Raw genomic sequence first — 26098 nt, forward strand, 5'->3', positions numbered from 1 at the left:
GAAGATGTGTACATTTTGTACAGAAAAGCACAGTACATAAGATAATAAGTAAAGGGAATAAAATGCAAAAGCAAAACATGGAAATGAGTCTTCTCCAAAGAGGGGTTGATGGTACACTAATCGTACCTTAAAATAAAAATCTCTCAAACAAGGCATTTGGTCGATTCAAAGAGCTACCTAAATTCACAGGGTCAAGTAATGACTAAAGTATAACTAACATTTTCCTTCAACCTTTACCTGAGTTTTAAGCATTAGAAATATTAAAACACTTCAAGCATTCACTACATCCCACCCCCAACATATAACTACAACCCACATAATTGCTTTTTCAGAGTGTAAGCAGCTTCAAACTCATGTTGGCGGTACATACTCCTTCTGAGCACAGAAAGCATGTTGAAACTAACTTCAGCAGCAATGACTGCTGTTTTGTGATCCAAGCTTTAATTTAACTACATGTTTCTGGGTCTTTTATAAGGAAAAGTGCACTAAATCACCAAAACCAACAGAAGCAGTGACATTTCAGAGCTGGGCAAAAAAACTCAGCTGTGATACTGTGATACTAGCAGACATGAAAAAAGTTTACAAACTGAAAGTGAAGAGAGCGCTGTTAACTGTATTCAGAACAAAAAGTTAATTGAAATTAAGTTCGTTAAGTCTTGGGTTATTACTCTGTAGGAGTGTGTATGTATATGCATATACGTGTGTGTCAGTGGAGTGCTGCAGTGCTGAATTTATTTCATTAAAGAGACACTAAATCAACACAGTGAGGGATGCCAAGACCTATCAGGCAAGATGGATAACCGCAACATCCACTGAAAATCTTGTGTTTGTGTGAGTCCACAGTTTGTGCATGTGTGTGTGTGTGTGTGTGTGTGTGTGTGTTGCCCACACATATAATCTGCCACATAAACAGATTTGTACATCAGTGCACTGGTACAGGAGGTTTCTTCCCGCTTTTAAATGTAGCAGCAAATAGTGGGTGGGGAAGAAAAATGCAATTTTAATAAGAAATCCCTCTCAGTTATGACCTACTTTTACCCAAGTAATCTTGCCTGAAAAGCAGCCGGTAGAGCTGCGAGACCTCTAATTAAATAGGCGTCTCAGAGAAGTTGAGTAGCATGGAAGGGCGAGGACTTTTCAGTAAAGTTGGTCAGTCTGACACAGACGCTAACCTTAAAGATCAGAGTGGATCTGGAAGCCGGCGTGCAAACTGGTAGGGCTCATATTACCATTTATGTGGAGGATGAATGGCAAGTATGGGCTACATACTGTAGTATGTTCAAGTTAATGATGTGGCATTTTGGCCTCAATGGAGTACCCGACTCACAAATGGCTTAGGAGTGTGTACTGTAGTAGGTGCGTAATGTTTGTGTCTTGTGCGTCTGGAAGGGTGTTTTTTTTTTTTTAATGTTTGTGTCTTGTGCGTCTGGAAGGGTGTTTTTTTTTTTTTTTTAATTATTTTTTCCCCACTGTTAGCACTTTACAGAGAAGATGATACAATCCAGTCAGAATCCTCCGGGGCCGGTGCTACGATAGCTGTGCTGCTGGACGTGTGCTTTCCTGTTTGCAAGGTCAGCAGCTACACGGCGTGATAGCCAGACAGCCACAGAGGACACATCCAAGCAGAGATGAAGAGTCAGGCATTAAATAAAAGACTTCAAAAATGTCAAGCACCAGGTGTTTGTACACAGAGACCCGTAAAAATGTTCCCTCCCACCTCATGTCAAAGTCTAAAACAACTGAGGTAGGGAAAATAATAAATTAGTAAAAGTTATTTAAAAAACTGACACGACTTGTGGAACACAAAGTTTCAGTGATGTACTGAGAACAACTAAAAATGATTGGAGCATGTTTCCGGAATAAAAAGTGATGGTGTTTTGTATAATTCTCCAGTGCAGTCAAAGCCAAGGTCAGCAATTGACAGTGAACACCAAGTATGGTCCTCCACTTTGTTCAGCATCCTGGATGGAGGAACAGAGGTTCCAGTTGTTAACGTCATTCTGGGGACTGGAATTAACCTCTTAGATTGACTTTCTGACAATAGATACATGAATACACATCTATCATTGTTCCACAAAGATTTTGAAACCTTGGTCAAAGGACAGAAGGACACTTTTAATCCCAGGCTGTTGTAGTTTCATGTCATGAAAGAAATAGTTCAGCCTGGCGTATCCACTGCCTGGAAGATATGGTTTATCTCGTCCAAGTAGTATCACACCTGAATGGCACTTTCAAATTGGCAGTAGAAAACATCTGAAAGGCAATAGTTTCTTGCCTTTGAATGCGTATTTTGCCTCGGCTTCGTCATTTTACACCTTGACAAAGAAAAGAAACACCTTGATTGCCTTGGAAACGGTGTTTTCAGTGTCCCTTCTCATTGCTAGAAGTGAGCAGGTCACAGATCAGCGGCTGAGGTATCAGCAAAGATAGCTGACAAAGGAATCAGTTCAATTGTCACCTCTTCCTCCACACCTTTGACGACCAGATCTTCACTGTCTTGTCACTAGATAAACAGAGAGAGAGAGAGAGAGGTGAGATGATGGAAAGCCAGAAGAACTCAACAAAGGGAGAAAATAACTGATCATCAATCAGGCGGGTCTTCTCTTTCAAAAGTGCCCTTTGTACATTAGACACAACATAGAGACTGACTTCAAAGTACGCTTCACGCACACTGGCCCACACACTATTCATTAAAGACCCTTCTCCATGGTGTCAGAAAGAAAAAAACCTCTAACCTCACAGAAAAGTGTAGACAAGTATGATTCATAACTCTGTAGCACGTAAATCTAATCAACCTGCCCACAACTCCCAAATGACCAGACAATTTAATTTGCACTTTCTTGCGCGTTCCCACGTCAACACCTTGCACTGGCAAGTGGGGAAATACAAAAGACAGCATCATATTTTTCATTAACACTAGCTAAAGAAGTTAGCTGTGCACTTTGGTTAGTGTTGGGAGATGCTACATGTCAGCTCAGTGTATTCTGTCTGAAAGGGTAATCTCAAAGGCGTTCAAAAAAAGGTTTGATGTTTTGAGAAATAATCTTTCTTGCCCAGAGTTAGATGAGAAGATTGACACCACTCTCATGTTTGTATGATTAATATGACACCTAGCCTGGCTCTGACAGAAGGTGACACAATCCACCTACCAGCATCTCATTTGATCAATCCCAATAAAAACTCAACTGTAAAGTATGAAAACTTCAAGTTACTTTTCAGGCTTGTTGTTTCACCTTTCCAGTCGTTATGCTAAGCTAACCATTTGCCAGCTGTAGCCTTTTAATGAACAGGCCGACATGAAAATGTTATCGATCCTCTCATCTCACTCTTTGTGGAGAAAAATCGAAATTTCCCAAAATGTCAAATTATTCCTTTAAGCAGAGGCACAGGGGAAAAAAAGTTATTCTGAGCAGAACTATGAGTCACTTGTTCACTCAACGAGAAGCTGTTCGTCCTCAATGAGGCAATGGTCTGCAAACGAACCGCAAACCATGATAGGGTTAGTTTAAAACAAATGTCAAACTGAGCCAAACATAGCAGCATGTTAAAACAACAGAAAACTGAAGAAAAGAACAAAAAATGAAAACGAGGACAGAAACAGGAGCAAACTAGAAAAGTGCAAGTACCACTCAGGTAGAGAAAAACAAAAGCAGGGGAACAGAAACGTGTCAGGGAAAGGAAGGTGGAAATTAGTTAAGATAGTACCAGAGGAAAGGAGGGTTCGTGAGTGGAGAAGAGGCAATCATGGGAGGCTGGTGGCTCGGCCCTTGATGGCCAGGACCCGTCGAGGAAGACACGGGGTCAGACCTGGCACATAGCTCCACAACTTCACCCTGCAATCACTGGGGTCGACAATGGGGTGGGGGGAAGAGGAGGAAGAGGAGGAAGGTGAAGGTGAAGAACAGGAGGACAGGAGGAGGAGGAGGAGAGAATCCACAGGAACAAATGACAGTAGAGTGGGTAAACAGCAAGACATGATAAAGATTAGAGAAGTGATGAACCAAGAGAGGAAGAAGAGGAAGAAGAGGGGAAGAAAAGTTGGTCATCTTCTGTGAAAGCCCAACAGTTCAATGAGAAGTGAAATAAGCACACACACACACACACACACACTGACGAGACCGCACAATGATCCACTCAGACACACAAACAGCCAAACATGCAGCCATGAGCTCAGAAAAACAGGATGCAGAATAACCTTCTTTCTGAGAATAGGCTGACACACAGATAAAACGAAACAACCATGAATCATGATGCAGTATTTCATTCAGAAAAGGGCAACATATTTGATAAAGGACATATATTTTTCTCTCTGTGTACCAATTTAAAATATTAATATATAAATATTATGTTCTCAGGGTCATAAGGTTTTTGTTATTATCGACAAATTGCACTGTGGTTTTACACACAGGACAACATGATCATCACTATTGTGTTTGCAATAGTTTTTGGACAACAATCAAGTTTGGTGGCACAGCTACATATATCAGGCTGTTAACAGTTAACCTTTTCATGGAGTTAATTGACAAAAAGAAAAATATAGAATATCACCAGCCTCATCTTGTAATGCCCTAATCGCTGACTCAGTTACAAACTGATGGTGCTTTAAACTACAAACTCTTTCATGAAAGAGTTTGTGCACTGTTCATACACATAATTTGTGTATAAATAATAAATAAATAAATGTCATTTATATTAAGGTAGATAGAGAACATTTTGAGGTTCATGGTGTTTCAGTCCACAACATTGTTTATGTTTTATTTTACCTGGACGCAGTGAAGATCTGTCTTGAGTTGGTACATATGGCATTAATGGGGCTTTCATGACCTCTGACCTCTCCTATGGGGGTAAAGTTGTCCACGTTCCACACTTTCAGCATGCCGCCCCGACAGGCGCTCAGCAGCATTGGCCGTCCCGGGACATAAGCCAGAGCACACACCCAATCTTTATGGGCATTGGGGATTTGCTGTGGAGTCCAGACAGAGAGACGGAGAGATATTACATCTCATGTTTTTACATTAAGAAATATTCCAGTCATTTTACAGCTGTTACAACAATGCAAGTCCTCTGTTCATTGTGTTCTAAAAGGAGCAGTGGAAAAACATAAATGTTCAGTGTGATTCATTTCTTATGGATATAAATCATCTTCCCTTGAATTGGTAAATGCACATCGTTGCTAGGCAACATACAAGTTCAAGTGTGGCTTGAGACTAACCCTGTATTTAGACTCAATGCCATCTTCTTAGCTAATGTGTCTGTGTTTGGTATTTTACAAATCGCTTCAAACGTGATCCACAAACTGAGATTGGATGCATTTGTCTTATTACTGCGACAATAACACTGACACAAGACGCTTTATCATAAAGTAACAGCAGAAAAATAACAAAGGCTAAAAAGATTTTGTAGAAGAAGGAGAAGAAGAAAGTTTTCAGGAAGTAACAGAAGTGTTTCAATTGTCGGTACTTGGCAAGGTAATTTCCAGGCAGATATAATCACTATCAGAGAGATTTAAGAGTTTGTATACTAATAAATATCACGTAACAGCTTATTTTATTGCACATAAAAACAGTGTTATTTTTTTAATGGATGGATTAATTATTCCTGTAGCTCATCTGTAGCTCACTTCGGCCCAGGAACAAACTGTAAAACACTAACAAAAACATTTGACAAATAGCTTTTTATCACACATACAAATATGTGTGATAAGATGCCTTAAAATGCAGAACAAATGTACAAAAATAATTCATATGAGGCTTTACCAAACTTACATCATACCTACACTTCGGGTTTTGCTCTTGTCTTTTTTGTTCTTCTATTTCCTTTTTTGTTTTTAATCAACTGGGCTGCAGATAATTTAACTCTGTACTGCAGAACACATGCAGAGAAAGATCACTTTTATTATATGTATCTACTTTCCCCTGTTGTGTTTTAATTGCTTCTGTTACTGTTGATATTTTCATGTTGCACGAGATTAGCATTTGAACAAGTAACACTGCAAATAAAGGTCCATAATTGTTTCCATCCAAGTATCCCACATAATAATTTATTTACAGATATCTTTGTGTACATATTTCCAGACTGCGGTTTCTTTTTTTTTATAGTCAGTAAGCTATAAAATCTACATCAATTCCTCATTTGCATGCAAGTCTATTTAAGCCCTATTCCTCATGATCTAAACAGAGGACCTGCTAGCTTAAATAAAAGCATTGTTTTTCTTTCTTTAGCTTTCTCAGCAAAAAAAAGAAATCAGTATTATTTTACTGAAGGCGAATCCATCTTGACACGGAGCTCCGAGCTGTTTTCTGTTAAGTGATTTTTTTACTGAACAATAGGCCGAGCCGAGAGCAGTTTCAATATTGTGAGTGACATTATCCAAATGGCTATAATTTGCTGTGTGCCACATAATCTATTGCAGACATCACATTGTTTTGTATAAACAAAAGGTGCACATTTGAAGAAACAGTATGACTCAGACATTCTCAAAAATGCATGGTTCACGATGGAACATACTAGCTCCTTCTGCTACTATCCATCTAGAAACAGAAATGTTCGGCTGCCAACCATGTAGACAGCAGGTAGAATAAATCCCTTGATTCATACCACGAAAGTCTGATCTATTACATCAGCATCATCCCATAAGTAGGATTTGATGGATCAGGAGGATATTTCCAATCTTTTTCTATCATAGAATTCAGCGCAAAATATCTTCTTATAGGCAGGCAGCAGTGACACCCCACAGAGGTTTCTGCTGCTGCAACACCTTGACTGTTTTAAAGTTCATGTTTATAGATGTATCCAGCATGAAACTAATGCTGCGTGTTTAGTTGCCTTCCTGTTTGCCAGAGAGAGCCTTTCATAGCAGAAAACAAGGATTTATTGTCTGCTGCAAATGAAGCAATGGACTTTGTCCATTTTGTCCATTATCTATTAGAGCCAAAGTGATAAATTGGCAGGGCCAATATATAGCCTGATATTAGCTTATCGCCAGTATATTAGTAATGAAGTAACTATAACAAAAAGCACACTGAAAAATCCAGTATGGTTCAGGCTCTTTTCTTATTGTCTCTAGATGCTGTTTTGTGAGAAGATCTTTGCAGGTCAGCTGTTTCATAGATACTGGATCTGGCACATCTGGAATTCAGTGATTACAGTGATTCAGTTTAGGTGTAGAGTGTTCATTTATATGTTACCCTGTTGATGGAACGTGTTACCAATACCAGAGCCTGGGCATCCCTCTCCACCTTTAAAAAACTCCAGAAGACCCAGCTCTTCAGAGAGTACCTCCGTTCTGAGCACTACCAACAACTGGACATGCTAAATCTATCGCCTCTAGTACTGTGACACTACTTATTGCTGCACTAATATGTTCTGTACTTTGATTGTTTCCTTTTTTTGTAAGTTGCTTTGGATAAAAACTCCTATAAATGAGCCAAGAACCAGAAAAGGCTGAGAAATTAGAAATGCTTTGTTAACACAAAACAAAACCACGGGAGAGCAAATTCAAAGACCTCCCTCCAGCCTCATCCAAGGATAGTCGGTAGCGCAATTAGAGGTGTAGATGGGGAAGAGAAAGTCCTCACATACATTACATCTACCTCAGTGTCTGTAACAACTTTACAATGGTGTATAAAAATGTGTTATTTTTTTCTAACACCTCATAGAGAGCAAACCCACAACGCAGCAATAGATGCATGTTGTCAAACAAGCGAAAACACACAAAGATTTTTTTGGAAGGTATATTAGGATGTTTGTCAAGCAACTGGGAATCACACAACTACAATGTTGAGTAATTATGAACAAATTGTTTAACATATTGTCCTGAGAAACTCACTAAAGCGTATGCATTTCAACAGAGGGGTCATAGCAGAACAGCTCACTGCAGCGATCCTCGAGGAGTTTCAGTCTGCTGTAATATATTCTATTACACCCCAAGCCACAATTTGATCCGATTACATAATTAGACAGAGACTACTGAGTTAGAGAGCCTGTAAAATGGATTGTGTTGGCTGCTTCACAAATGAGGTTAAGGTCATATGCCGCAGACCACAGAACTGACTGAACTGATTTAATTCAGCCTTTAAATGGAAATAATAATGTCTTATGTCTCTTGTTTTCTCTGTGCGGCTAAACAAAGGCTAAATGGAAACAACTTTTATGCAAACAACTTGAGATAGTGCTGCTTAATATGCATATTACTGTGCATGCAAATGAGTAAGCCACATCCACCCACCAGGTGCATTATCATGCATTATTAACACATGCAGGAAGCAGAGTATACACAAGAGATACCACAGACATCCACAAACAGTCCACAGTAACGCACAATAACTTTCCTCTCTGGTACCTGTGGCTGTGAGGCGTGCGGGCTCAAATGCCCCAATGTTGAGACAGTACTTTCCTGCCACATTACACATTGACAACTCTCTGCTGACTTTCTCCACAGAGCAAATACTCAGGGTAAAAGAAGACATGAAGGGAGCTGTCCACCAACTGAACACTCAGCTGGCAGCTTTCTGCTGCCGTGACAGCGTCAGTGACGAATAACGAGTGAAATGCAGTCTCCATACAATCATACAGCAGTACTGTATGTGTTTGTGTGTTTTGTCATGTCTGTGTCATGAATGTGACTAGAGGAAGTAGCTGCACTACTACACAATCTGGTTTGGGACCTCTGGTTTAAACTTTTTATTATAATATTATAATTATTAATTTTATTATAGTTATAGTCTATTAAATGTCTGAAAACAGTTAAACAAATACCTGTCAGAGGAACTGGGACCCCCACAGAGAAAAGAACAAGATCAAACTGCTTATTTTTTTCCACCACATAGTTAAAATGAAATGAAACTGAGAATAGCAGCAAATTTTCACATTTCAGAAACTTACATTTCTAGCCAAGCTAGTAGCATAGTGTCAGTCTGTCTGTCAACTTTGGTGCAAACTGAAATATCTTAACAACTATTGGAAGTATTGCCATGAAATTATATGCAGATATTTGTGGTTCCCAGGGGATGAATCCTAGTGATTGATCCCCTGACCTTGGTTCTGGAGCCACTATTGACATGCCATTGACATGTCTGAACAACTATCGAATGAATCGCTATGAAAGATTCACTGTAGTAACTTTGGTAATCCCTTTACTTTTCCTCTCCCTCCAAAATATTAGTTATGGTTTATGATACCTGCCAAACTAATGACATTCCCATGAGGCTTAGCTGTACTTTGTGTTATTTTAAAAAATAAATAAATAAACAGGTTATTATTCTAAACACGCCAAATTAGCATGGCTGTAGACTCTAAGCTTTGCTGCTTGATAAATGACTTGAGTGTTTATTAAAATAAGGACTAATAAATAATATCCCAGGACCTTTTTATACTGTGTCTGCACTGTATTTGCACTGCATACATCATATAGAAGGAATGGATTTACTCACAGGATGATGAGGGTCAAGAGATCATGAATTAATAGCCTCAGAGAAAAATGGACTGTGCCTGTTTCTACCTTTATGCTCTCAGCACAGAATGTCAGGGTTTTAAACTTTGATGTATGAACTCAACATTCACATGAATATAAAACATCCTGCTCTCCCTGCTTAACTCAACCCTGCAGGCTTCATATACTGTGCAGGATCACACAAAGCATACAGCATTAATTTAAAATGAGCCTTAGGGAGCATCATATGTATTCAGTATAGTGAAAGAGATGCTTTAGGCTTCAAGAAATCTATAACACAAAAACACACGCTGTACATTTAGGCACACACACCTGAGTGAGCTCCTGCTGCTCCAGATCCCATTTTTTGATGCCGTTGTCTCTCGACCCGCTGAACAGCACATCTCCATGTACCGCCAGACATTCAATGCCATCATAATGGGGCGGTTCAAAGTTATGAGCTGGACCTACGTTACCCAGATTTCCCTCTGCCACGTCAAACACCTGAGGAGAGAACAGGAAGCAGGAGACTGTGAAATATGCATCTGTGATAATTGTGTATGGTCTAAATATGTTTGCGTCTGTGTGTTTGGGTGGGTGTTACCTTCACATAATGGTCTTTAGAGCCAGTGATAACTTGGTCTTTGCCCAGGAGAGACTGTCCCACTGTCAGACACATGACGGAGCCGATGTGGCCTGTCAGCTTCCCCATTCCTTGCATCCTATACACACACACACACAGACACACAGACAGGCACGCAGCAACAGAGGTGAAGCAAAGATCTGTGAAATTCATTACTGACCAAAATTTCATTTTCAAGGTGCCACTTTCACTGAACGGAATCACTTTCCATCTCAAGGTTGAAGTAAAACTGCTGAGACACAACAGTGCCGTGGGAAGACATGATACTGAAGAAATGTTTAATACATTCAGGTTTAATTTCTGCATCATTAAATGGGTCTGAAGCCCTCAGCACAAACTGTCTGGGCCAATCTGTTAATCACTTCCCTCTAGAAGCATAAAAACCGAGAAGACAGTGTTACAGTGAGTTTTCAGACATGGGCGCCTCGTGGAAAACACACACGTACACTTCATATCACCAGTTCCTGCGCTTCTCTTTTGACAGCCTTGGCCAATCTCTTGGTCAGATGTTAATCAGCTTACTGGTTGATTAACATCTGACAAGTGAATATATACATCCACCACCATGTCTGAAAGAATTTAGAGCTGGCTGTAAAGAAACTCCGCATGAATGAACCAAGGAATGCGAGGATGACTTGGCATATAAATCAGTGGGGAAAATAATGAATACATACATGAATGACTGAATACTAATCAATTACTGGAGGAGCAGTTCAATGAATGAACATGAATGAATGTACCTGTTGAGGTCCCACATGCGAACAGTGTTTCCAGCTGCAGCATAGAGCACAGATCCCGATGGGTTGAGGGCTATCTGATTGATCTGACACTCGCCCTGCGCAAAGGTTATTGTGCGGGTGGTGGTGCCCGCACACGCATCACCTGAAACCACCTGCCCCGATGAACTGTAGGAGAAGAAGAGAAGCAAACAGTGTAAGAGAAATAGACAATGAGTACGAGAAGGAGAAACAAATAGTAGTAATAGAAACGGAGACAAGTGTAATAAGTCGAATTTTTCAGTCCCTCGAGATGCATTTCACATCTGATTTTCCCTCATTTCATTTGTCACTTCTCTGCAACTTGAAGCACATCACTGAACAGGAAAAGCATGTCCCTAAATCACTTCTATCAAATATCTCCTCGGCTGCAATGTTTCACTTTAACAGTTCCAAACTGCTTCATCTGGCTGCTTGCAAGGAAGAAAACTTACGTTAGTGTGCGGACACACTTGGCAGAGTCGCGGATGTCCCACACCTTGATGTAGGAGGTGGAGACGGAGAAAACCAGACAAGAGGAAGGGCAATATTTCACTGACACCACGTTGTTTGGGTGGCCTTTGAGGGTGACGATCTCCTGACCTGTTACCAGGTTCCACATCTTACAGGTGCGATCTGGAGAAGGGAGGAAAGGCAGTTTAAACGTTCTGTAGGACAGACGCAAATGCTGGCTTGACACTTGCATGCATATTATACTGCATCAAATGGATCAGATGATTCTACTTATGCTATTATTATTAGTATGTCTTTTTGATAACTTTACTGAAAAGGGTAAATTCTACTGATATAAGAAATGGTTAAAAACTAGAAAACTTGAAGTTACAAGTTGTATTTGATTAATCGGCGCAAATTAAATTGGGGAATAGTTCAACATTTTTAGAAAACACCCATATCTGCCTTCTTAGAGGGAGTTAGATATGCAGATTAATACTTCTCTCACTCCTGTGTGGTAAATTAAGAAGCTATATACAGCAGCCAGTTATCTTAACTGAGCATAAAGACCGGAGACAAGACCTGTCTAAAGGTAACAAAATCTGAGAAAACACTGATTAACACACATTTTATCTGTTTATTGTTTACGAATTAAACAAATGAGATAGACTTCACACCTCCTTCTCTTCTCATCTCGCTCTTAGAAAGAGAACAAATAAATGTATTTCTTAAAATACTAAACTAATCTTTTACTGATGTAATTGTTTTGTGATAACAAGCTTTCAGTCTTTATATTATTTCCTTTAATGTGAATAAGATCCATTTAGAAGAGCTTTAAAATTGCTATAGACAATAAGTTAAACCGTAGCTAACAGTATAGTCACTGGTGTGTGTACCTTTAGATCCAGTGAATAGCAGCTCATCTGTAGCGTCCACACACAGGACCGGCTTTGAATGGCCCTCGGCAACAGAAACACACTGCAGAGGTGCTGTCCGGCCCCCCTTCACACCCCCGATGGGATTGATCACACCCCTGAAGATCACACACGCACACACACTGTGTTACAGTCTCTTCAATATAAATAAGAGAGGCTGATTTCTGTCCACATATCTACAGATGTATGCACTGCAAACCACAGGCCGATCACAAACATGCACACAGAAATACAAATGGTCTTTACAATACAAACCCATACAAACCTCTCTGGATACATATAGACGTTGTACTGGCCTCAGAAAATATGTACATATGAAATAACACACACACAAACACACACACAACTTCCTGTTGGTTTGCTGAGCACACCTGCCTTATCTCTCCAACCTGCCTCCACTTCCCCATCCCTCCTTATTATTTGTTGTGCAACAGCCCAATTAAGGTACTACAACAGTAAGAGCTGCTTTGGTATTCTACTTGTCTTTCTGTCTCCCTGTCTCTATCACACACACACACACACACACACACACACACACACACACAGAATCTTGTGCACTCAATCTCTCTTGCTAAACCTCTGGCCCCCTCACCCTCCCAATCTGCGTCCCACTGACAGGCCAGAGTCCCACAGTGCCTGCAGAGCAGTCAGCAGTGAAACAGAGAGCAGGCAGAGAGTGAGAAGAAGAGGGAGGAATGGGGGAAAATTGGTCCCTGGTGGGCTTCCTAATAACACCAGTGGTGGTTAGTGTGTATGAGGGAGTGAGGGAGAGCCAGAGGATGTGAGGAGGGAAAACAGAATCTGTGATTAAACACACAAAACCCAGGACGAGTCTTGTTTCTGCAGAGAGTGAGCAAGATACTGAAGGGTGTGCTTTAAACTTGTCAAAGATCGCAACATGCTCTTCTACGCATTTATATCCCAGTGTGAAAACACACACAAATACACACGTCAAATGAAAAAATAAACCATACTTTTCTGTGTATCTTTTTTAACAGTGCATACAAATACCAACCAAAATCAAAAACTGTCAATCATCAGACAGTGAAAAAAAAGACTTCATGCATGTCTTCAAAGTCTCATGAAACACAAAAGGGAACTGACTTGCACAGAATAAGCTCAAAACAATTGTTAACAACAGCCACAGCCTGGAACACCGACTACACAGCAGCCTGCAACTCAAAAATAAACCACAGCAAAACGTCCCGAGACGTCATCATCATCACATGCAGCATCCACTCTCCATTAGGCAGGTGTGTGAGTCTCAGGGCAGCACCTCCATAAACAATCGGCTTTTGTGTGGTCAATGGAAAAGGATGTGTGATGTAGGTAAGTTGAGAGATGTAACAAGACAATCGCACAGTCAGATTATCAGCTTCTGCTCCTCTGCAGGGCTGCAAAACCTGACTGCGATGGCAGGTGTGTAGAGTGAACACAGCATCACATATAATGTGTCCCACCCTCATTTTGCTCCAATTTCATTTTGCAAAGACAGGATACTTTTGATAAATGAGGAGAAAGCCCTACATGTGATCGTTATATTAATATGATTTATTAATATGTGGGAAAAAGAGGGGAGAAGAATTTGAGGTGCAGTTTTATTTGAATGAACCTTATCACTCTGAAGGCTGTCAGTCAAGTTTAACTTTCTTTTTTTCTTCAGTTCTGTTCTATATATATATATATATATATATATATAATAATATATATATATATAATATAATATTGCTTAATGCAGCACTTCATTTCTTATTACAGCACTGCACTCGTCCAAATGGCAGAAAATGTTCCCATTCTATCAGCGCCTGTGGAAGATATCCTGGTGTGTTGTGTTATGCACTATGTTGTGCTAATGGATGTTGCAGGGCCAAGCAATGAGACCAACAGACTAATGAAAACATGGAGGGAGATCAGTGTGTGCTCTCTGCAGTACACAGAAAAACAGACAGAAGAGCCAAAAATAGAAAGGATTTGTTCAGGAGGACGAGGAGAAAGTTCTGTTTCATCATTAATGTGGATTATATTTATATTCTATTAGTCCCTGAGGAAAGGTTTATGAAATATGTTTATTCACTTTCTTGCTGAAAAGGTAGGTGAAAAGACGTATGCCTCTTTCATACCTGTACACTAAGCATCTGCTGGTTGCCTGACAAACTCAGTGATGACAAGACCCCAAGGAGCCACTGCACCCGGTCAAGGAAAAGCCACATAACCCCTCTGTGTCGTTTGGAGGAGCAGGCTAGCTGTTTCCATCTGTTTACACTCTTTGTGCTAAGCTAAGCTATCTGGCTGCTTGCCCCAGTGACATATTTAACAGTGTGGCACCGATCTTCTCATCTAATCCTCAACAAGAAAGTGCATTTCCCAGGATTTCTATTCCTCCTTTAACTTGTGAATTTCTAAGAAATTACTTATCATGCTTGTCTGAGTGATTAATCAAAATATCAGGTGGCTACTAGTCAAGACCTTTGATTAAACAATATTTGGCCATTTTCATATTTGCTTCTTTTTCTGCAGCCTGTAAAAAGTGGTATGGTTCATTCAGTGTCTCGTGTGCGAGCAACACCACAGAGAAAACACAACATCACATAGGTGGGAAAGGGCTGCAGGTCAAAAAAAGCCACGTGTGGTTAAAACATGCACCACATTGACCTCACCCACAGAGAGAGAGAGAGGGGGGTGGGGATGGTGGTAGGGTGGGGGTGGGTGAAGTGGAGGAAAGGCCAGGTGAGGCACTGACTACTGGTGGACACAAGATGACACCAGGTGAGTTAACAGGCAAAAAAAAAAGAGAAGAGAGTGGCAAACACAGTTCCTCTACCTGAGCACCTCGGAGAGCGAGGAGTCGCTGTCATCCGACCTGGAGGCAGAAGAGGAGCAGGAGAAGGGGAGGGTGGGGTGGGAAGAGGAAAGGGTTAACCACGCTAAGGAAAGACAGAAGGGTTACTGGCAAAAGGGTTAAAGGGAGGAGTGACTCGAGGAAGGGTTTTAGATATACAGCAGTGAAACAAACAGGCAGGAAAGCTCAGTCAAAGAATAAAGTTTGTTCACTGATTAGGAGGTCGTTTGCCATGAAATAATCTTTTCAAAGATAACCACTGAACAAGCTGTACTCTTTGACCACTGTCTGCAGAGGTTTTACCTGGGTAAAGCATGTTTACTGTAGGTACACCCACACTAAGCAATGGCTGGTTTAGTGGCAACATTAAAGGTTTAAAGAAATAATTCAACATTATTAGAAATACGTTTATTATTTTCTTTCTTAGAGTTACATGAGAAAACTCAAAGCACTCATGCTTCTGTGTATACAATCTACAGCCAGCAGCTGGTTAGCTTAGCATGGATACTGGAAACAACGAGTTTACCCTTATCTCCAGTCTTTATGCTAAGCTACATTAGCTGGCTGTAGCTTCATATGTAGCGTACACAAATGAGAGTGGTATCAATTTTCTCATGAAACCCTGCTAAAAAAGTTAATAAACGCACTTCCCAAAATGTCAAACTATCGATTTGAAGAAAGCAGAAAAGAGGTACTGAAAGAAAAACGGGTTTTTCAAAGAGGAAACACTGATGTCAGGATAGTCATACACAGGTTTTACACAGCTGCACATTACAATTTCTAATTTTTTGTTTCCTTATCCCCCATTGTATGACTCTTCTGATGCCAGTGTCCAACTCTCACACTCACTCTACCCAGCCGTATTGTGGGAATTAGTACAGAAAAGAACATAAGGGATTGCAAACAGGGTTAACAGAAGGGAAATCCAGAATGGAGGATAAGGTTGTCATTCAAACTCTCACAGGCGAGCCTGCTCAAAGCTGCCGAGGGAAGAAGAAATCCAGACCACACCAATACAGTACAATACCTCCACAATGGCTCAAAGGGAAAGGCTGGTATGTTCAATAAAATGGTTATTATATTGTAAATATTTTATAGCCTGAGGTTTGTCACCATGAGAGCCTGTGCTTTACACTCATGAGCATGAAATAATGAAACAAAGAAGCTCTGGATATGGCTGAGGGGAGCAACAGTGTTAAAAGGTTGCTCAATTTCTTGGTATTTACTGCTGGTCACAGTGGCTATTAGCATAGTAATATCTGAATTTTCTTCTCTCTCAAGACAAAATCCTTTTTAAATTCATTGGTTTTGGAGGGCGCAAATGTTATGTGAAGATTAAAATCTGGGATTCAAAGCCTCCTTATCCAACAGAAGAAAAGAAAACTTTGTTTAAACTGAATTATCCTCATTCACTTCATCTTGCAAATCTGTGTCAAACCTTGATCCCATAGTCTCATCTATTCAAAATAGTATTTAAATATGCATCCATACGGTCACAATCACAACAAATCCTATTACATTTAATAGGTTTTGTGAACTTGGAAAGATGCATTTGAGAACATCACCATTGTTTTTCTTTGCATAGTAGACTGCTTCTCTTTTGACACCCAATTACACAGATATTTAATAAATTTGCCTAATTTAGCTTTGAATTTATGCTTGTGATGATGAATTAAGTGTCAGACTTAGGTCAGTGTAAGTAATCTTATGACAAAGAAACCAAACAAAATAAAAAATGATGCTTTAAAATATGAATGTCTGGGAAAAGAAAACCCACTCCTCATTTAAAACAAAAGTGCAAATCATGAAATGATGTTAATACCTTCCATCAAATTGTAAATTGTGAAAATGCAAATGCTCCCTGCAACAAAAGATAAAAGGAACATCCCTGCACTGTTTCATCCTCCTGCATCATGCTCTATAGGTCGGTTTCTTTATCCTGTGGGGACTATATGTGAAACACTGAACATAAATACCCTCCTACACTGTCACCTCGAGTCAATTCAAAATGGCCACCATTGACAACAGCTGCATAGAAAGTTGACAAGAGCCAATTCATTTACCTACCCTTGCTCCAGATAATGAGGACCCACAGGCTCTAGCACACACACAAATATTCACACATGGAGCGCACAAACACAACACAAACAACTTATTTCACACAGCCGCCTCGCTAACAATTAGGGAGGGGTCAATAAAGCTGAGAAATGTTCCGGATTAATAAAGATTACAGAATATAAACAACTTTACAGCAGAGCCAAACGCTGACTGAAATTAACTGCTGACATTTGTCAAAGTGGAAAGCTGGAATTGATTGTGAGCAGGAAGGGGAAATGCCGTTCCAGTCTCGGCACCTTCACAGCTGACATTAACATGAATCTGGTATTCACGCTGTGTTTCCATCCGATGTAGCTGGACTACATACTTACACGTCAACATGTATACATTCTTTTACCTTCATTTATGCAAATAGGATGAAAAAACAACATCAGAAAGGGCCAATTTAACACAACAACAAACTACAGCCTCAAAAATTACCATAAATTTCAATTCAATTCTCTCTGACACGCTGTCAACAAACCTGAATATTATGAGATAAGATTTATTGCAGGGCTGTTTTTGATTGGATTAGATCAGATTAAACAAACTGATTTCTCTTTCTCTGCCCCAAATGCAGATTATATGCATCAGTGTCATGCACAACACCTTATCTGAAAACAAACATATGATACCACACTTTTCACCTCCATCCCAAACCACAGGTGCCATGACAGTTTGCTTCTAAACAAGATGCTGTTATCTAAGCATAGCTCCGATATATGGATTGGAAACACACTGCAATTACACCTTGGTGTTTGTGTGGATAAATGCAGCTGAATGATCAGATCTTCAATACCTCTTGAGTACTTTTAACACTTGGATCCTGGGAATGTGCACCATCTGTCTTTTTGTGTCAGAGTAGGATTCATCTGCAGATAAACAGCAAGAATAGCTCATTCTTAAGAGGCGCGTCTACACAGAGGACAAAGGCACTTTCCTCTCAAAAGGCCTGACCTTCAATCTATCGACAGGGTCAGTGAATACCTTAAACTATAGAAGGGAGGAAAAAAAGGTAAAAAAAAAAAAGGGATGGCCCATTCAGTCAAAGTGAGACTGAATTGATCAGATGAGAATGTGGAGACAAAAGGGCAAAAGCAGTTTGTGTAATGTGTACGTGCAAGAGTGTACTCACTTGTCCAGAGCAGAACCTTGGGCTTGGTTGCTGGTGAGCCTTGAGAAGACATTGCGGTCATTCCTGGTTCTCAGAGGAGGGGACGAGGGGGGAGTATAGCCATCAGTGGGCCTGATAAGCAGGCGGTAGGGTAAAGAAGATTTAAGGTAGGGGAGGACAAGAAGAGTTAAGAGGGAAGGAGACAGAAAATTACATTACACAGTCAAAGAATGTGATTGATCTGCCCAGATAATAAATTTGAGTTTTCGAGTGCATGTACCTGTACGAACGGTCATAAGATTTCCTCCTTGTTATAGGGGAGGTGTCATAACCCCGAGACTGCCTGGGACTGACACACGCACACACACACACACACACACACACACACACACACACACACACACATACAAAGGCAAACTAAGTAAGTCTTTAAGGGAGTGCACAGAAGGATGATACACATCTATGTAAACTGTTGGGAATCTATAAGCAACGATTTAACAACATTTCTAGCAGGCTAAAACAATTGGCAGGCTAAAATCACACACAAACAGGCTTCCCATCCCAGAGGACTGATGCAAATTTCATTGATTTCTTCTTTTCCCTCCCTGAAGCAGCTTTCTAAACCAAAAAATGTCAGGGCTCTGGCAGGTTTCCAGACATTGTTAGTTTGAAAGTGTGCAGTCAGAAATAGACTTGACAACTTGTTTCTGTTATTTGGAAATAAAATACAAAGAGAATTACTTGTGTCTTGTTAATGTACTTGTGACATTCCGTGCATGGTTATGCAATTATCCTCATGCAACCTCATCTATCCTGCTTGTTTGTTTATCTCAGACATGTTAGCTGTTCAGATAGTCGCAAATTTTCCAGTTCAACCCATGTCATCGGAATACGAGTGCACTTCAGGGAACAACATGAGGATTCGAGATGAGGCTCTCTAATTGAAGAATATAACCCTGCTACCACCACAGTGTCCAAAACAGTGATTCAGAAGCAGGGCTACTTGTACCTCAGAGGGTACATCTGATGTTGCCAGATGGTACTTGGAAAGATTTGTAGAGTAGCTCATTTGACAAAATAGAAGCTGGGATTGGATTAAAGAGAATATGTATGCATATACCGAGTTAGCTATAATACCTGGACACTACGTGTTGCTCAGGTAGTTAGAAGTCTGAACAGTTAGTTAATAAAAATAATGGATACACAGTTGATTTTGAGATTGCTAAATGCAACACATACATGGTTAATGATCAGCTAAAATGATAGATACATGGTTGACAGCTGGTTAAACTTAAGGGATAAATGGTTGATAGCTAACTAAGTGATGGATAAATGGTTGTTTCAATCTACACTTCATGTAAAGTATAGATTAAGTATAGGTTGTTGAGAAAGGTTGGGAACTGCAGTAGACGGGGTAATTCTTAAGTATCAGAAACAGTGCCATATATTACTTGTGAGGTCATAATTCATGGTATAAAATACAAAATCTAAGCTCATTCCCTTTTCCTGGTAACACGTAAAGGATATGCTGTGCCCTAGCTTCATCTCAGTGATTATTATCATTCACTTACAAGGTGTGTCCCCTGACAGGTAGGCTGATGGTGCGGGATGACCGGTCCCTGTGGTAGGAGTCTCGTAGGGCCAGGCTGAACCCCAGACTTGCTGACGCCAGGCTCAGGCCATCCTCCTGGATGTCCGTTAGAGAAGCCAGAGATTTGGTGATGTGCTGCTGCTTGCTGCCTGATGAGGGGTCCAGGATGGGACCCAGATACTCTGCCGACACCGCCTTCATCTGAGCTGACAGACGGGGCTCCATCTGGGCGAAAAAAGTGCGCACCATTTGTGTTACAGAGGGCCATTGAGACCATTAAAATGAGAAAGAAGTACAACAGTGGGATAGAAGATAAAGACTGATTTTAAATAAGGCACAAAAGAAAATGAACATACATCCTGAAAACATCATTCAGGGGGGAAAATGTGAAAACATACTACGAACAAAACGAAATAGTCAAAAACAAAGTAAAACAAAGGCGGGACAGAGAAGAACAATAACTAAACACATAATAAATGATAGGAAAACACAGCAGTAACAAGAGGATATGAGTGAATGGTGTCAAATCGGAGCTCCTCCTAAGAATATCATACCAAGCTTAAAGAAGCAAAAGATTTTTTAAGTGTTTGCTTTTACTGCCACCTTATGGTTCAAACAAGAATGACAGCTATGGCAGACAAACTGTGTTGACAAAATGTGAAAATTAGAGCAAAGGTATAAACACGAACACTACACCAAAAACATTGGTGTCATCCGACAATATCGTGATTCATAAAGGTCTGACTGGCTCGGATAACTGCAAGGTGCAGCACGATGATGACACTAACAAAAACGTGGAAGTAATATCTGGACAGCGGACATCTTTGTTGTGTAAAGAGGAAGAATGTGGATTTAAAGCTACTGTTTGAAATGAAGCTAAATAACAACTATGCACTTGAACTACACAAATCAGCTTTACCTTCATCTTGAAATCGTCTTGGCTGTTGGATTCTTTCATTTGAGATACACTGCAGAAAAAAAGACGAGAGTTATCATTAACCACATTATTATATTTTTTAAGTCAGAATTGTACAGAACGAACATGATGTTTTTTGTAGAATAGGAGTTTAGCAGGTAGTGGCAAAAGATTTAAAAAGAGGCTCAGGTGAGAGGAGGATGTTGTGTGATGTTGTGTATCGAAGATGTTGCGTGGGCCAGCAGACTTGCAGTCTCACCTGCTGTCAGAGGCTTGGCTGAACTCAGACGGCTCCTCGTCTGTACTGGCATAACCATTTTCTGGAAATACACAAAGTATGCAACTTGTCAGCCCTCATCACACCGTACAAACACCGCCACTCAGTATGTAGCACATTTTCCAATCTAATATCTTTCACTGCAGTTTCAGTTTTAATATATTCTCTGAAGCTGATTAAAGCTCATCATTTTCTGTGTTTTTTACTCAGATATTATGTTACGAACAGATGATTTAGAGAGACAAACTAATATAAAACTTAACTTTATTACTTACTTCTTTTTTTTTTGTTGGATGGTTAAGCAAGATAATAACAGTCTTTTATACTTTCCTGCATAAGATTTCATCACACCTCAAAGCTAGCATGTTAATATTACACTACCTGAAAGAGAAAGGTAACAAAGAAAGAAAAAAAAGACAGTGCAGGAAAGTTGCACTATATTGCATAAAGTCTTACACACTGTCACACAAACTAAAACCACCACTCACCCTGCTGTACGTTATGGATGAGAGCCTGAAGTTCAGGGATGTATTCTGCCTTTTCTCGCAGGGCATCCAAGATTATGTGATTGTGGGATGAGCCAATCACATCAGTCTGTCTCAGCTGACCCTCCAGCAGTCTGACCTGAGCCTCCTTCTGAGCCACTTGTAAACTCTGCAGAGGTCAAAGAAGATAATGCACACACACACAAACACTAAAGGTTTAGATTTGCTATTAATTGCATGACATAAAACATAAGAAATAAGTCCATAAAGTTAATATAGTGCTTTAGTTTTCATAAAGGTGTTTATTGGTTGTTTGTATCGAGAAATACACCCCTGACATTGACATGCAGTACAAAGAAACACCACAAGATGACACTGCAGCTGCACCTCACTCACTTCTAGCACTGAGTTAATGTCACTGCAACATCAATCAATACCATGAATACATTTTTGCCTGTAGCACAATATGATGCCATAAATTATTTGGATTTACTGTACTCACTTGTTTCTTCTCTTCAACTTTTTATGTTAAAGCTACATATTTTATCGACATTTTGTGTGAGCAAATTACTTATTCTAGGTTTTACACAGAGTGCAAATTTATGTTTCTAAGCTTGTAAAACACACCCATGGACTTCAACTTTAATAGGACGGCCTCTTTGCTAACTCACTTTCTCTATGGAAGCCTTCAAGAAGTGATCCAGCAGGTGGCGAGCTTCAGCCAGTGAGCAGGAGCTGATCACCACTGAGGTGTCCACCGAGTCCAGCTCATCCTGCAGGAAAACACAATCCTCCGCATTACTAGAGGCCTTCTGTCAGTTCTCACAGCTGGACACCAAGCATCAGTGTGTGTGTGTGTGTGTGTTTGTGTGTGTAGGGCTCATACCTTGGTCTCTTCTATCTGTACAATGGTAGCCTGACAGTCAGACAGGCTGTCGTTGATGTAGTCTATATTGGCGTTCAGCACCTCAATCTCCTCGTTAAGTTCCAGAAGGAGGCGGTCCTCTGCTTCTGGTCCTTCCCCGTCAGCCATTAGTACCTCCCTCTTGTGTGAAAGCGACTCTTGCTGGACCGTCAGCTCCTCACGCTTCTGACTCAGCAAAAAACACAAACACGCACACACAGCAAAAAAAATAAATAAAATCAGTGCCAAACTTACAAGATTATCTCCAATATACAAAAGCTTTTTTTTCATTTTCCTAAATCTTTCTGTCACTTTAACTGTGAGGATTCAGACATAGCAGAGATCAGAAGAAAAATGTTTATGTGTGATTGTAACAGTCTGCGTCTATGATGAAAGGAGGAAGGAAGAGACAAAGATGTGACTAAGATGTAAATTCCAAAACTAGTTCTGCTGCTGAAACCACTTTGCACATGTGTTTTGATTTTTAATCCCCTCTAATACTACTGCTCATCTCACAGTGTATATTGGCTTTGGTAGATTATATCACAACACACTTTTTCCATGTCCTCTTAAGTGATAAACCAACTATAATCCCTGTAACAATATCTCAAACACCACTATTTCCCATCTTAATCTAGAGTAAAACCGTGAAGGCCATTCCTACCTTGATAAGGCGATCCATGTCGGCTTCCACGTTAGAGATTGTCATTCTCTGCATGACAATGTCCATAATGCGACGCTCCAGGGCTTGCCACTTCTGACGGGCAGACTTGGAGAAACTGCCAGCTCTGCCTGCCACTCCAGTGCTACCCAGGCCTGCTGGCTTACGCTGCAACTTCTTCCTGCTGCTTGAGGAGAGGAGAGGAGAGGAGAGGAGAGGAGAGGAGAGGAGAGGAACATGAATAATGCAAAAGATGCAACAGAAGTCGGATAGATGAGAAACTAAATTAAACCTGCAGTAACTGAAACAAGAAACAATAAATCAAGTTGTGAACACAACATTAGCCTTTACATCACCTTGTAAGCTTATATGGTGAACTGGTGAGCATTACTATTTATTTGGAGTCATGTTTGTTTCCACCTTAGGGAAATATCTTGCTCTTCAGCTGCTAAATGCTCCACTGTGTTGACCTAGTGTAGCTATAGTCACTATGTGTCTGTCTGTCTGGTTGTGTACAGAAAAGATGAAAATAGCTGCCTGCTGCAACCGAAGCAATATGTGAGCAGTGAGAGTGAATAAAAAAAAGTAATGTTGTGGCCAGACAGCTAAACAATGAGCGGAAACTTACTGTAAACCTCTGTTAAGTCAAGAGGCAACCCCTTCACATTATGAATATATACAGCTGCATGAAAAACAGTGTTAACAGGTGCACATGTAAAGTTGAGTTTATGCTACATTAACCCATCTTACCTAATGACCCTGGTTCCATCCATGCTCCCTTCATTCTCTCCCATGTATCCGAACACATTGTTTTTGTTGTTCCACTGTCTCACCAGCCCGCTCACTGTCCTCCCAGTCTCAGGTTCAGAGCTGCTCGCCGTAGTGCTGGCTGATAACTCTGCTCCAGAGTCCGTAACCGGGGGGATCTGGTTCCAGCGGGCCACTCGCCCGGCCACACGATCTGACATGGGCTTGGCCAGGCGCCGCAGGGCGGTCACCTCCTGGGTCTTTCTGCGCAGCACCAGCTCCTGCTGCCGCTTCTGAGACTCCAGTGCTCGAATCTGATACTGATGGGACAGGAGGGAGAGAAACAGGCCTTTAATATGTTTGTTATTCAAGTCATCTTCATCTGTTCCTGAGCCTTTTGCAAAACAGGCTTGCAAAGTGCTGATCATGGAAGGATTTTAAAACTAAGGATGAAAACCTAAATAACAGGATTATGAATGAGGCCCACAGCATGTCTAAACGTGTCCATGCTCATTAATAAGCCTTCTCCTCGAGGGAAAACAAATAAAATGGATATGAATACACGCAGAGTATTCACTAATCTTCAAAACATAAAAGCCATACCAAAAATTACAATATTTACATGATACATAAATCAGGTTTTTAATACAAATACAAATTACTTTATTAATGTCAGGTGGAGAAAGAGATGGAGAAACTGACTATGTTTTTGCACACACTCTCCAGTGCGAATCATTCTTTAAATACAGCACTGAATTTAGAATTAAGTTATGTCAACGGCGGTAACAAATATGTAAATGTAGCTGAAGCTTGTCTGACCTCTTGTCGTCTCTGCTCCTTCTTGAGCTGAGCGATCTCACGGTTCCTCTTTGCCTCCACCATTCTCCTCCTCTGCTGCTCCTCCTTCATCTGCTTCATCAGTGTAACCTGTGAAGAGCAGAGAGGTCAGGCTTTCTAAACTGCACAAATATTCCTGCTCAAACTATTTTATTCATCCGTGCTCCTTACCTTGGCTTTCTTCATCTCGTTGACCTCTAACTGCAGTTTCTTCAGCTCCCGTTCGTACCTGCCCTGGTTTTTTAGGAGACGTGCATGCTCTTTTTGTGCCGCTTGCAGCTTCAGCAGGTCTCGGTTCATCTCCTTGAGACGTTTCTCATACTCCTGCTTGATTCGGTTGGCCTTCTCTTCTGTATAGTTCTCCATGGACACTGTGCAGCCATGTAATAATGTTAATTACCTGTGGAAACTACCTTTCATGACACTTTTACTTTTCTACTGATCCACCTACTTCTGGGTTTCAACCACCCAACCACATGCGTTAACTACAAATCCCATGATGCATCAACTCACTGAGGTTCTGCAGTACGCGATCTCTCTCCAGCTGAGTGTCTCGGATCTTGTTTTGCAGGAGAATGAGCTTCTCTTCGTACTGAAGCTTCAGCATCAGCAGCCTCCGCTGGCTGTTCTCCAGTTCGTCTATCAGCTTCTGTTTGATCTCGATCTCGCAGGTCAGATCAGCCAGGTCCGCCTGGAAGTTGGCTGCTCGAATGTCAAAAATAGGATGCCAGATTAAATTCAATTCATAATTTATTGTCTGTTTTTATTCTGATATTCTGACATCAAACCACATTATTAGGTACTGTTTGATTCATATTTTACAAACTGCTGTGCAGATTCAAGATTGGGGCGGCAGTAACTCAGTCCATAGGGACTTTGCTTTAGAACCAGAGGGTGGCCAGTTCAAGTCCGGCATGTACTGGTGGCTGAAGAGGGGTCAATTCATCTTCTGGGCTGAGGTGCCCTTGAGCAAGGTATCAAACCTTTCTCACCTTTCTCATCAGAGTCCGAGTCTGAATCCACCAGGCTTTCGTCACTGTCAAACCCGTCCTCCTCCTCCCTGCCCTCCTCCTCGTCCTCTCCCTCATCTTCATCACAGCCGCTCTCCTCCTGCAGCGGAGACATGATGTCCTGCACACAGAAACACGCAGAGACATCAGACTGTTGTCACTGTCAGTTTGTTTTTTTTCCGCTTTAAACTCCTATGAATGCTGACACGCATGTAAGCTTACCTCGGTGTAATTGTCGTCTGAATCGATCTCTCCGTTCTGTCCGTTTTCACGACTCTGCCCGTTCTCTCCATTCTCGTGAGTGTGCAGCTTCACTCGCTTCTTCAGACCTTTCTCCAACTCTGGACTGCAGGAGGGGGAAAAAAGCACGACTGTTAAAGACAGGTCCTAGCTGGCACTGACAA

The 26098-nt window shown here is 40.8% G+C and overlaps 1 protein-coding gene across 5 annotated transcripts in view; it reads right to left on the minus strand.

Moving 5' to 3' along the window:
• Positions 1-1437: 1437 nt before the first annotated feature.
• The window catches only part of kif21b (kinesin family member 21B), a 55096-nt gene continuing 30435 nt past the window's right edge, over positions 1438-26098 (minus strand). The window contains exons 12-35 of one of the 5 annotated variants that reach the window (XM_019264865.2): positions 25917-26040; positions 25677-25815; positions 25198-25386; positions 24856-25055; positions 24667-24774; positions 23851-24167; positions 23104-23287; positions 22422-22625; positions 22207-22308; positions 21539-21704; positions 21033-21093; positions 20777-20825; positions 19838-20082; positions 18547-18615; positions 18288-18398; positions 15038-15076; positions 12178-12314; positions 11284-11464; positions 10814-10978; positions 10035-10152; positions 9764-9934; positions 4764-4963; positions 3706-3842; positions 1438-2503 (exon numbers count right to left, since the gene is read on the minus strand). In XM_019264865.2, the coding sequence (XP_019120410.2) occupies positions 3743-3842; positions 4764-4963; positions 9764-9934; positions 10035-10152; positions 10814-10978; positions 11284-11464; positions 12178-12314; positions 15038-15076; positions 18288-18398; positions 18547-18615; positions 19838-20082; positions 20777-20825; positions 21033-21093; positions 21539-21704; positions 22207-22308; positions 22422-22625; positions 23104-23287; positions 23851-24167; positions 24667-24774; positions 24856-25055; positions 25198-25386; positions 25677-25815; positions 25917-26040 (3379 nt within the window). In that variant the 3' untranslated portion in view covers positions 1438-2503; positions 3706-3742. The remainder of the gene's footprint in view (positions 2504-3705; positions 3843-4763; positions 4964-9763; positions 9935-10034; positions 10153-10813; positions 10979-11283; positions 11465-12177; positions 12315-15037; positions 15077-18287; positions 18399-18546; positions 18616-19837; positions 20083-20776; positions 20826-21032; positions 21094-21538; positions 21705-22206; positions 22309-22421; positions 22626-23103; positions 23288-23850; positions 24168-24666; positions 24775-24855; positions 25056-25197; positions 25387-25676; positions 25816-25916; positions 26041-26098) is intronic. The other 4 variants (XM_019264866.2, XM_019264867.2, XM_019264869.2 and 1 more) reach the window with 4 other exon arrangements.

Source organism: Larimichthys crocea, chromosome VI, assembly GCF_000972845.2.
Source record: "Larimichthys crocea isolate SSNF chromosome VI, L_crocea_2.0, whole genome shotgun sequence".
Classification (NCBI taxonomy): domain Eukaryota; kingdom Metazoa; phylum Chordata; class Actinopteri; family Sciaenidae; genus Larimichthys; species Larimichthys crocea.